This window comes from Nanorana parkeri, unplaced genomic scaffold (genome assembly GCF_000935625.1).
Source record: "Nanorana parkeri isolate BGI_ZX_2015 unplaced genomic scaffold, ASM93562v1 scaffold219, whole genome shotgun sequence".
In the NCBI taxonomy this organism is placed as follows: Eukaryota; Metazoa; Chordata; class Amphibia; order Anura; family Dicroglossidae; genus Nanorana; species Nanorana parkeri.
The window spans coordinates 1,396,086-1,409,865 of NW_017306487.1; the positions used below are offsets into that span (position 1 = coordinate 1,396,086).

Genomic DNA, 13,780 nt, shown 5'->3' on the forward strand with positions numbered 1-13,780 from the left:
AAAATATGGATAAAACTATTTTATTTGAAAAAATTATTGCTAAGCGAAAAATGATTTATGTACATCTACTTTAGGTCCACGCTGTTTGAAATGCTCATATTGCTAAGATGGATAAATGTTGGAAATTTTTTCATTATATGTCTAGCAGTGAATAATGTTTCTTTGCTAAATAATTAAGAACAACCATCTTCTCTTTTCAGCGAATTAAAGCAAAAGTTGGATGATGAAGGCAACAAATGTTCTATTTTGTCAAAGCAACAGAAGTTCAACGAGCACTGCTGCATCCGATGCTGCTCTCCGTTTACCTTTCTCATCAATTCCAAGCGCCAGTGTCTGGACTGCAAGTTCAACATCTGCAAAAACTGCAGCTCCTTCCAGAAGAAAGAGAAGGCTTGGATGTGTAATGTCTGCCAGCAAACAAAGTTAGTATCTTTAAATTTATTATTACATGTGATTGAGTTGAGTTGAATGAGATTTTGCTCGGCAAGGTCCAGTAATATAATGTTGAAAGAGATGAACCATGGTGGTTAAAATATGCCTCTTATTCATAGAAAAAAAACGAACATTTTACAAAAAAAGAGATTTCATACTGATCTATGTATGTAAGTATAAAATGTAACAAAATAATGATAAAGACTTGTTCACACTATGTGCAGTGACCTGCGTTTTTCTGCACAAGAACTGTGTAGATATGCCAACGCACACCTTGTGGTTCCTTGTGGGTATTCTAGTAACTTGTGGATAGCACCACACAGATACAAGAAGAGGGCGAACTACCAACACACCTTCATGTTTACATCAAAAATGCTTTTATTGATGCCAATTGATCATCGTATCACAAAAATTAAGCAACGTTTCGAGACCTCGCAGGGTCCCTTCATCAGGCACCTGGCATTGATGGTGTGCTAGTGACTCTTTCTCTACTTGTTTCTGCACAAGAACAAATCAAGTCACAGCCAGGGCACACAGAAGACCTTTTTTGTGTGTGTCCTATTCACACTACAATATTGAAGTGAGCTGGGTTGCAGCGCGTAGGAAAATGCAGACATGCCAAAGTCCCCATCGGTTAACGCAACTCAGCTGCAGTGCATTAACTTTAATGCAGTGTCATTTTGTGACACTTTAATAAAGTTTTAAAGGAGAACTATGGGGTCAGTGTTTTTCCCCATAGTTCTCCTTTAAAAAAAAGAAAAATGTAAACAGTGCAAATGCTGAAACAGCACAGCACCCACACACAAAGTACACTAGCCCACACAGAAAAACGCTCTGGGCTAGTGTGAATGGGCCCTAAAAACATAGAATGGCATACAAATAAATATTGTTTTCATGTCAGCTGTTCTTTAATAAATCTGTTACACTCTATTGAACCTTAGCTACCTGCACAGTTACAGGAAATGTTTTATAACCTTGCTTTGCTGTCACTGCAGATAAGAGAAACCCGACTATTCTGCCATTTCCTCTGCTCTGCTTTTGTGAACTGTTTTGTTGTATTCTCATCCATTGATCAGAGGAAAGCAATATGATTCATTTTAATAGTGTCTGCACCAGCAACTTACCTTTTCTTCACTTCCTGCCACTGCTGTCAGTGCTTGGTATCTGGCTCATCAGGCACCAAGCGCTATTACATTGGGTCGGATTAAAAGTCCGTAGCCCTGTGTCAGCTTCATGTTGTGACTTGGAGCATACACAGGGCCAACTCTGCTCCTGGAGTGGTGGAGGAGCAGTGGGAAGGTAACAATTTGCTGATAAGGTTTCTAATAAAGTGAACCTATTCAGAGGTTTACATTATACAGTACCAGCCCGTTATACCAGGCATATGGGCAGCTATTTCCATAACAAGAGAGCAGGAGGACTGATGGCCAACGGCTTTGTTGATGCTGACCTGTGTGCCATTCAACATCACACATGGGGTACCTATCTCAGCTCAAACACCAATATCAAGCTGCTCGGCAATAGGCTATTTGACCCTTGTTGTAGAAAGGAAGTGTGAGTGTGTCAGGGGGAAGAGGGTGAGGTATGTGGAGCTTGCAACCCTCTCCCTAGTGATCTTAAAAAGGAGACCTTTGGACTTATAAATGCTATCCCATGAAGCTATTGAAATATAAAATAAATAAATACATAATTACAATTAACATTATTCAACTCTGATCAATAAATAGTTAAAAAGATGTACATGGATTTTTATCATCATTGCCTCTTCATTAAGTAAGTAAGCGAAACATGGTACTTTGGAAAATTCCAACCCTCCAGTGTTAACAATGTAATTTTTAATCATTTCATTCATTCAGCAGAAACATTTACATTGCTGGTAAGGGGCAGCATTTTTCCCCTCAATAAAATGAAAAATTAAAAAGCAAATGAAATGCCAATGAAGTAGGTTGAGCACATTGGGAACTATTTGTGTAAGTCCTGCCAACCCATTTGATGGACTCATCTCTAGCTGTCACAGACCATATACAGTAATAATGGCACAATTTTATTTTAAAACCCAATTGAACTTTTATTTGGATCAGCTATATACATTCCAGGTGCACAACTGGGGTTCAAAGTGTTATAGTTTGCTTATTGCCAGAGCCTAAATAGAAAAGCCTGTCCCCTGCCAGCATCTTGCAAAGATGAACCCATGTTCTCTGTGTGGAAGCAGTAATCTCCATGCAAAGGTCTGACATACCCTACTGCTGAGTCAAAGCCAGCGTTCTCCAATCAGCAGGCACCATAAGCTTTGCTGATTGCAGAGCTATAGGTTTGACACAGTAGGCGGTGTGTCGGGACCACTGCTTCCACAGAGTGCAAAGGTGCTTCTTCGCAGTGTGTTGGTAGAAGGCAGGTGTTTCTACCCAGGCTGTGGCTGCTTTGTAAAGAAATGAAACTGTAAGACTTTAAAATGCTTAGGTTTTGATGTACTTAGAATATATTTAGGTGCTTTAAACTGTAAGTTCAGTTGGGCTTTAAAGTGAAAAAAAAAGTAATTTTTGCTAGGTCTGATTTAGTTACCACTAATGCAGGTGTAGGCAACCTGTATTAATGCTGCATTTACTGGCAGGTTTAATCTCAGCTAAACTGATATGAAGCATAGCATAGTTTACACTTCACTTTCCTCCCCCTTGTCCTTTTAGAAAATGTCTTGTATTCTATTCACGGAACACAATGATTTCTTTAAATTGACAAAGGGAAAGAAGGAGGGATGAACGTCAGGATCCCCTCTTGTACAATCAGAGAGTGCCTTGTATTCTGTAAATAGAATACACTGAAGGGAGTTTATCGAAACTGGAGCAGACAAAATCTGGAGCAGCTGTGCACAGCAATCAGCTTCTCTCTTTCATTTTCAAATCTTAACTGACCAAACAGAACAGAGAAGCTGATTGGTTGCCATGCACAGCTGCTCCGGATAGTTGCCAATAATCCATCATGAATACAACTAGGATTTTTAGTATCCCCAACAGCCCTCCGGATGTAGTATACCAAGCATTAGAGGTAACTAAGCTGGACGCAGCAAATGTGACATTTTTTTTTTTTCCCCTGGAGTTCTACTAAAAGTAGAAAGTCTCTGTATTCCTTTATTATGACTACTTATGAATTTATGACTGAGCGATTTTAGAAATCCAGCGGTGAGAAAACAGTTAACATATGAATTCCAATTCAAAATTGCAACTACAGATTTCAGCTATACAGCTTTCTATAGTTCTAGAAGACACAACAAATATGTTATAGGTAGGAAATGTTTGCTTCGATATGGATTCTGCATCCTCTGATGCCTCCTTATAGGCTAAATCCTATTACCAGCACCCTTATAAGGTACTTCCACCCTGAAGGCTTCGTCAGTACATTTCCATATCCTATGGGACAGTTAAGGATTTGTTTCTGCGTGTTAATCATGAAAACACAATGCTTTAGCTAGATGACTGCCATTGCACTATAAATATCTACAACACCATGGAAACAGGAAGAAAGTAATGACAGACAGATGCTACAGTAGGGGTGTTACTAGAGATGGGTATTGCATGCGGGTAAATAAGTCTGATGGTAGGTGGCTGCTGTTTATTTAGTAACAGGAGTGTAACATACTTGGAATAAACCTGGCAGGGATGTTTAAATACATGGTGCAACAATCACCATTTTGTGTAAACACAGTATGCTGCCTGTGCATAATTGCAATCAAATTATGCCATTTATTAGACGGTATATCTATCACTGAGCTATGGATTCATGTACTAAATTGCTTTTGATGACAGATGATATAATCAACCCTGAGTTTAAAGGAGAAGTAAAATGTACTCTTCCCATTGCTTAGAGTCAGCGTGTGAAACTGCAGATGTCACATGCCGGCTCTATAGATCAAGAGCTGAGCGATCATGTACCGCTGATCACTCAGCTCATGGTCTTCTACATGCAGAGAAAAGGTACTATCAGTCGCTCATTGGCAGAAAAGAGGGAAGGGGGCGGGCACAGCTGGTTTTGGCTGTAGAGAGGAAGATCCCGTTGTCATTCAGGCAGGGGGTGGATACTATCAATATTGTTGGGATCTTTTCCCGCTGCAGTGCGGCTCTGCAGTGTCAGAAAATAGTGGGTAGTAGTTCGCTATATGCTCATTTTGGGTCACAGATGTACATTAGTAAATATACTCCTTTGATCCAAAAGAGAACTATAGCCCCCAAAAAAGTGTGGCTTTAGTTCTCTTTTTAAAGCCTAATTCCAGCCAAAGATGTTTTTTTAATTTGTTTTGAATACAATGGTAGAGTTATTATTTCTGACTGTAAACCTGTTCAGAAGATTTTCCCTCACTTCCTTTCCCTGTGACACCTGTACACAAATAAGGCAAGTGGTTGTCACCCTATGCAGGTAAACACTGACAGCCATAAAAACATTCTCAGAAGTTCTGACCTTTTCACACTTTTATTTTTAAGGGAATTTTTTTTTTCTTTTTCTTTTTAGCAATGCACAAACAAACAGCACATATCCAATTATATCTACATAGTACAACACATACTGACCACTCATGATAACATCGTTAGATGGGTATTTATTACCTGAGAGGAATAGAATTATGCCTATAGTAGCGTCCAAGGTACATCAGCCTTGTACATATGAGTTACATGTAAATGTTCTATCATTTTTATTATAACCAATAAGGAATTCAACCCAAAAGAAAACGTGTTGTCATGCTATTGTCATTTCTGCTATTCCATCATATCTACATCAATGTGACCCTTCCACACTGTCCTATAAATGTGTTATTTTGTGTCCCCTTTGCAGGGATTTTCCTTCACTTCCTGTAGTAAAATCAAATCTCAAAACTCCTTGAGGGGAATTTATCAAAACTGGAGCAGACAGTATCTGGACGGCAATCAATCAGCGTCTGCCTTTCATTTTCAAAGCTTAATGGAACAAACTGAAGAGAGAAGCTATTTGGCTGCCATGGGCAACTGCTCCAGATTCTACCTGCTCCATTTTTAAATAAATTCCTGCTATTATATTATTTTCTCAGAATGCAATGTGTTCTGTGACTGAGGAGGATGTATGACAGGATCTCCCTTGTCCATTTACAGAACACCTTGCATTCTGGGAAAATAATACAAGGAGTTTTCTTAATGGCCAAAGGGACGAGAGAAAGGCAGGACCTCAAGATCAGCACTGTAGGGAGTATCTGGCATCGCTGAGGGGAGTATCATTACACAACTAGAAGCCAGCAGAACATACAATGCACTTCATTAGAAGTATATTATTACCCTGCCCCTCCAAAAAAATAGCAATGTTTTACTAAACTTCAGCTCTATGTCATTTCTAACCATGTTCTGTTGCATTTATGTCACCGTTCTCTTTGCCTGGCTTACTATTAACTGAATATCTCTGGGAGTTGGAGGTTGAAGGGAATAAGAGAAAATGACATGTATTTGTCTACCACATAGGCCTTAAAGATTCCCCGGCATTGTGCTCTCAGAGTTTTCTTTCTATACACTTAGTTTCAGTCCAAACAAGTGCTGCCCTTCATCACTATATAATTTTCATTGTGCTTTATTTCTAAATAAGCTTTTAGCCTTTCAATAAAAAAAAAGCACTAAAAGCTTCCTTCTGACCTTGTGCATATTCACGGATTGAACTTTCTTCATGATTTAGGCTTGCTATTCATTCCTGTCTCAAAAACCGGCCGGGTATTTTGAACCATAATCATTGTAATATTTTGTAGTTTAGTCAACTACATCCGTACAATATATATGAATACACTAATCAATGTGTTTTCTAAAAAAGCTAACTACAATAGGTTTGGGCTAGTTTTTTTATATCTTTGGTGTTTTATATCTTTTTTTATGATCTTTGTACAATTTTCTTTGCAAACAACTTTTAATACAGGTTTTACCCTATGACACTGGTGTCACAGAGCATTATGGGATTCTAAGGATACACATTTCCTAAAGACATAAGATGTTCATTGGTTCATGAGGCTGAAAACTGCTGGGATGGATAACAATTGTATATGTATGGGTATCGCTCACGCCTGAAGGAGGCGCTGAATGTATCGGGCCCTCCGAGCCTATGTGGGGTTCACAGTACCATAGCTGCCCCAAAAACACTTACTGACCCTCAAGTGGCTAATAGTAAACAGATTTTCACTCTGATGCTCTGATACCCTCTCTCAGCATGCACCACCGGTAACAAACCTGCTAGTGATTGGCTTAGGAGGTACAAACATCCCCAACTCTGTTTTGTGCATCCTTCCACACTATTGCCAGGGACACTACCTATCAGCAGACAGAAGCAAACAGTCACTAGAGCTTAGGAGAAACATCAGAAAGCCAAACTATTAATCCGAATCAGACTAACTACAGACTGACAGCCTTTAAATAGCTTAAGGCAAGGTGGCTACATATGTTTCACCTCTAATGCATGCAGACCCCTAAACCATCCAACTTTATGGAAAGAACTAACCACCCAGAATATATATTTCTAAATGATTGCTATTGTTCCTAATGCACCAAACATATCATCTGACTCTTGACTAGACATATAAATAAATATAGTGGCTGCAATGGACTTTCAGTTACAACATGCTATATATCAAAAATTGAATAGTGGAAGAAAAATTAAGGTGCAGCTGGGGAACCAGTGAGGGTATCATTTCAATTAACGAGTTAAAGTGTATTTCCACTTTGAAGCCATATTGGTATAATGTCTTCTTTATATATGTTACATGTTCCCATTACCAACAATATTTCAAAATTCCTGCTTGCTTTTTACTTGCTGTTTTGTGAAAATGCCAAAACTGACATTTTCTTCCTTATGTAATGTTAAGAAAGGGGCTGGGGAGTTTGTTTACCTTCATTAATTCTGTCTGTGCTGATTTGAACACTGCATTTTCCTCCCCTGAGATGATGTGCACGGTCACATGTCCTAGTCACATGTGTCAGAGTTCCAGGAAGTAAAGGGAGATCTAGTAATCTGCCTAACTAAAGTGTATACCTCTATTGGTCCATCGACCTATATTCCAACCGTGATGAGTGATAAAAATGTAATATATATAAATAAATAAATAAGCGATCAGTATGTATAGGTCACTATACACCTTCAAAATTATCTAGTGTCCAAAGTATATCCGCCAAACAAAAAAAGCAAAAATCAGTGTATAACACTATATATAAGTGAAACAGTGCAAAAATGAGTGACTGAGTTGCGTACTCGTAACACTATATATACACCTGTGTATCTGTGGTTCGGTTATTCAATAACCCTGGACAGTGAACCCCACAGTATCCCTTTTGAATATTAATATTAGTGTTGAAACACCGTGAATAGTCCATATAATCCTTTAGCATTCCTGGTGCACAAAGTTTATCAAAGAAAATTACAATAATAAAAATTAAGCATCAGATGACGATCTGAAATATGAGCAACATATGACATTGATCAACATGGTACTAAAATGTTTAGGAATGATGTATTGTCGGGTATAAAGGGGACTTTTCTCCTATAAGAAATATATGCACCAGTTATATATAAGAGGATATTGATTTTAAAATGGATATAGTAATTCAGTTTTAATTAATTTATAATATGTATTTAGGCATACTAATACTGCACGAAAAATATCAGGCATCCATGAGGTACAAAATGGTCAAGATAGTATAAGAAGAAGTATTGCAATAGGGTATTTACACTTAGTCTAGGACAGGGGTCAGCAACCTTAAACACTCAAAGAGCCAATTGGACCCGTTTCCCACAGCTGCGATCTCACATTCCACCCCACTCACAGAGTCGGATAGAAGTGGCATTTCAGGACCGATCAGCTGTTCCAGGGCTGATCGGTTCTCCAGCACATATGACACACCACATACGACTCTCCAGCACATACGTGACATGTGACACACACACTTCTCCTCTTTCGCCGCCTGTTACTAGGGAAACGGCCAGGAGAGGAGGTGAGTCACAGAACCCACCCCCTTGCTGAGAAGCCCGTCGGCAGTGCGGGGCCCTGGGACCCTGCACTGCCACATATTCCACCAGGGGGGTGCCCAGGACCGGACCTTACTGGGCCCCCCTTCAGGCTCCGAGGCCCTGGCGGTAATTCCGCCCCTGGACAGGGAGCCGCACCATAGAGATGAAAGAGCCACATGCGGCTCCAGAACCGCGGGTTGCTGACCCCTGGTCTAGGACGACTAATCGTTCTGGTTCGTACTGTTAAAGAATTTTAAAGGATATCGATTTTAAATGGATAAAGTAATTTAGTTTGTTAGTAATTTATTAATTTATAATATATTTGTCAGGTATATTAATATTGTACGAAAAATATCAGGTATCCATGAGGTACAAAATGGTCAATACAGTATAAGACTGAATAATTGGATTATGGTATTTATACTTAGTCCAGAACGACTCAGTACTCTAACGTCAACATTCGTTCTGGATCTTGCAGTTAAAGATTTTAAAGATGTGCCACCAGTTTTCAACTTATTTTAGTATATATTTTGTATATGGATAAAAAATCAATTCATGATTTATTTAGACACATATCATTATAGAAAGTTTCATCAGGTTTTAGGGGGACATCTAGCGGTGTCCCATAGATAATGCACTAATTGGTCTCACTATAAAGGAGAGGAGTTGGTATGACAGGATAGACCTGCACGACCTGCACGGCGTAACGACAAAACGTGTAGGGGCGGGCTTAATTCACGTCATACCAAACACAGGAGTTCGTTGTTTTACTATTTTACCGGCCGGCAAAGACTTTGTTATGTTTTCTTACTGGATTTAAAATAAAGCCCTTTTGGAAATGATTACACAATGAAGAGTTTTTTCTTTGTATGAATATGGAGACACGCCGCTCGCTGGAAACCGATTGGAAAAAGACACAATGAGGACGCTGCGGCTCTGTGAGTTACCATACAAGCGCTTTCGGCTGCTTACTACAGCCATCACATCACGGTGAGTGGACACTTTGAGGGGAGACGTACGGCACTTGCCTAAATCCCCAGCAAGTTTCACAGGACCGCTCACATCAACGCACAGATTGTGATAGACTTTGTGCACCAGGAAGGTGTCCTTTTTTTTCTTTATTCTAACACGATCCATGTCAGAAATTTTTTATTTTTTTCCCATTGAGAAGCATTGGGACATTACTATTTCAAATTGCAATAGCCAATAGTAAATTAGCATTGTACCTGCCCTCTGCTGCAGTTCCCCATCAGGTCCATCAGCAGAAGGCGGGTACAATACTAGTTTACTATTGGCTATTGCAAATTGAAATAGCCAATAGTAATGCCCCAATGCTTTTCAATGGGAAAATTTCTTTTTCTTTTTTTTTCTATTCTGACATCGATCATGTCAGAATAAAGAAAAAAAAAGACACATCAGTGTTTCTCTCCTTGGCGGCCCGGGAGCGGGAGGCTCCCAGAGATTGTTTTTTTTCTTTTTTTTTACAGCAGCAGAGCCGCCGGACAATAGGAAACTATTGGGCGGAGCTAGCTGTCACTGCTAGCTCCGCACAATCGTTTTCTATTTACTTTTTTAACTTTTTTTCACTCTTTTTCTGTTCTGCTCGGTATCTCTGAGGGACCGAGCAGAACAGCCGAGCCGAATGCCGCTCGGCGGCATTCATGTTCGGCTCACTTCACTTCAGATCGGTCATTCACTCGGCTGCCCTCGGCAGCTTCGTGAATAGACCCCATAGTGTTATACACTGATTTTTGCTTTTTATGTTTGGCGGATATACTTTGGGCACTAGATAATTTTGAAGGTGTATAGTGACCTATACATACTGATCGCTGATTTATTTATTTATAAATATTACATTTTTATCACTCATCATGGTTGGAATATAGGTCGATGGACCAATAGAGGTAAACACTTTATTTAGTCATCACTTAGTTAGGCACATTCACAAGATTGGTGCTGCATATTTGTAAATACATATGATTCGACCCAGTTGTCTTTATTGCAGCAGCTTTCACATTATTCATAATTCACTATTTAATATTATATAATTTATTAAAGTATTTACACTAAGTATCACTCATTTAGCGCAGGAATGAAAACACAAACAGATCTAGCAATCTGTCCTTGGTAAAAATTGCCACTGTTAGAAGAATTAGGAAGAAAAGAAATATAAGGGATGCAAAGAATAAAAAGCTGGCAATTATCTAGAAGTATGTGCTTGTAGATTGTCATTACTAAACATGTCTAAAGGTTCCTTTGTTGTTATTTTGATAATAAGGGTAAAGATCCTCTTTAAAGAAGAACTCTGGCCATATAAAATCTTAACCTTTGCAGTGGGACTACCTCCGCACTGCAAGGGTTAAAGTGACATTAAACCCTCAGATTTTTTAACATAAAACAATACTGTAATGTGTGCCTTACTGTAATCCATGGTTGTTTCCCTTCTCTTTACTGCTCTTCCTTTTAAATCTGTATCTGTTCTCATGCTGGGCAGAACTTCTGTTTTGCAGCAGACTGCCTTGTCTCAGGAATGGATATATGGTGTCTGTGTATAGGTTTGTAACCTGAGCCAGCACTACGGGAAGAGGCCCTGAGCTGCAAAGGGAAGTTCTCCCCAAGCATGAGAAGACATGAGGATTTAAAAGGAAGAGCAGCAAAGAGAAGGGAAACTACCATGGATTACAGTAAGGCACACATTACAGTATTGGATTGTGTTAAAACATCTGAGGGTTTAATGTCACTTTAAGTGCTTGTTTTTGTGCGGGGGCAGGAATAAAGCAGATATACTTACCTGATCCTCATCCCCTCAGTGGTCAGCACCTTCCTCTTCTTCCCCTCTGCTCTGGCTGGTGGAATGTCCCTCAGCACCCTCACGTCTAATGCAGGTCTGGGAAACTTGCGATAGACATGATGACGTCAGTGGTCTTTAGACAACCAGAGCCCTGAGGAGAAAAGCCTGCAGGGACCAGCCTAGAAGCCTCAAGGGAGCTAGCAGGAGCAGGGATCAGGTAAGTAAATCTGCTTTGCAGTGTAGGGGAAGCACCTCCTCAAGGGTGCTTTTTGTGTTTGCCCGGAGATGGTCTTTACAGGTCTCAGGGCTTGTGTTCTACATTGTGTGTTAATGAGAGGAAACTGACCGTACCCACTGCATCCCTTTCCACTTTCACTGTGAAATTGTTCAGAATAGTTTGCAGCCTGCCCCAAGGCTTGTTCCAAAAAACATCTAGAAGGTAAGAAATATATTTTTTTAATGTATTTTGAGGTATGCTCTGTGGATTGGGACACATTGCAAATATATACTGGGTTTCTTTTCATATTTGACTGCAAAAGTGGAATTACCCTTTAAAGTGCAATCACATAGCTAAACAAAAATAGAAACTCATATTGGCTTTGTGTGTTGTGTGCTATTATGTCTAGTGTTCTTCCTAGAATGGGCTAAAAAGCAGGCACAAGCTTTGCGCACAATTGCATCTAAAGTATTTAAGAGTAAAATTACAAACTGGAATATGCGCTTTATAGTCACGTAAAGGCGTAAAAAAATCATTTTTATAATACACCACCAGTAATGGAGAAATTGTTCTGGCTTTTATGGCATCATGTAATCGTATGTTTATTGTATTTTCACTATATTAGTTCTTCATCTGAATGCAGCAAAGCAGCCCACAGTCTGTTATATAATGGTGATCTTCATTGAATGCATGTATTGAAGTGTTGTGTCCAACACAAACAGATTGAAAGGAAAACCAAAATGTTTTAAAAGAAAGCATGCACTGAAAAATGTAGGGGCTGAAATTGCTTACCTTACTCTGAAAATGGTGATTGCCTGGCTTTGGCTTAATGCTGTGCCAGCAGGCAGGCAGTAATTGCAGGCAGAGTAAAGCTAGAAAGCTATAGACTCTTAATCTGCATACTTGTCTTAGGTCAATGACAAGCAAAGTATTGACGCTATTAGATCAGCATTAAAGCCAGGCAACTAGTATTTTAAAGCTGATGCTTGCACAGTGAACAAAAGCAACCTGGGGAATTTATTTGGGGATGGAATATGTTTATTTATTTTTAGGATATGAAGTTTTTGAAGCATTGCGGGCCGTTTTTGGTAAAAAAAATATTTTTTTTGTTTAGTTTAAAATGGACTTTCAGTGCGTTCCAGGCGTTTGCATGCATTTTGATGTGTTTGCATGCGTTCCAGAGCAGGTAAAATAGGGCCTGCTGCAGTTGTTTTACCTGCTCTGGAACTGCTCTGGAACGGAACGCTGCAATGTGAACTAGAGCTAAAAATACTATTGGAATACATTGGATGCAGTTTTGCTCCGGTAGGTAACTGGTCTGCACCTGCTCCGCGCTTGGTGTGAACAAGGCCTGAAGATGAGTGGCGAGAGGTTTAAAGGGTGCTGCATCATAGAACAAGTTCATTTGAATGTGACTAATCACTTAGCTATGCAGTTTATAATTTTTTTTAGAAATGTAGGTATATTATTAGGGATGAGGGAACCAATTTGCCTGATCTAAGACCTGAAACAGGTCAGTACGATTTGTGGGACACATCAATCCCAATATGTTGGGTGAATTGATCCTCTCAGTGAACTGGTAAAGAGTTTTTTTTGGGTGGGGGTTCGACCACATTCTAGTTCCCTTGGCCAACATGTACACCATTGCAGAGTATGGTCCTCCTGTCTGCAGGTCGGCATCCTGGAAATCCTATGTGAACTAGTAAATAAACCTCTTGGTTGGACTTCATTAGTTTTTAATTTCTTTTTTTGCAGAGCATATCTATGCATAGTAGAATCTTGAGATAAGCATATTTTCTGAGATTTTCACATCATAATATACAACAAAGGTAAAGTAGACCTGTCAAAAACAAGGGCAAATCGTACGGAGCATATGATGAATACTGTCAAAACAATCAGTAGCTCCAGGGTATAGGCAGCTAAAATTAAATGACCTATAAAATATGAGTTTGGCTTAATCCTCTGCTGCCTACCTATGAGTTCTTTAGTGCAATGTGCTGCCTTATTGTCCAGAACGAAGGCTCAGGAGGTCATAGGCATTGGAGCCAAGCTTGAATTTGACAGGAAAAATATCATATTCCTTCAGCTGCCTATATCTCTAGATATGACTGATCATGTTTTTTTTGAAGATGACATCTGCTTATGATCTTTTTACACTATAGGTCCTATTTAAATTACCCCGGTGTATGAGTGGTTTACGTTATGGGGTTTTCACATGATCAATATTTAATTTCCCAGTGTAACCCCAACCAAACCTTGGCTTTCCAATAGATGCAGGAAGGTAAAGTTGATATTTTACACATACTTTCACAGCTGCTTTCTGGGCATTGATGGAGATGTTTGAA

General features: G+C 39.4%; 1 protein-coding gene across 1 annotated transcript in view; it reads left to right on the top strand.

The window, feature by feature from the left end:
• The window catches only part of MYRIP (myosin VIIA and Rab interacting protein), a 309,369-nt gene that overhangs the window by 135,806 nt on the left and 159,783 nt on the right, over positions 1-13,780 (top strand). Inside the window, exon 3 of the mRNA XM_018555942.1 lies at positions 201-422. Within this exon, the coding sequence (XP_018411444.1) occupies positions 201-422 (222 nt within the window). The remainder of the gene's footprint in view (positions 1-200; positions 423-13,780) is intronic.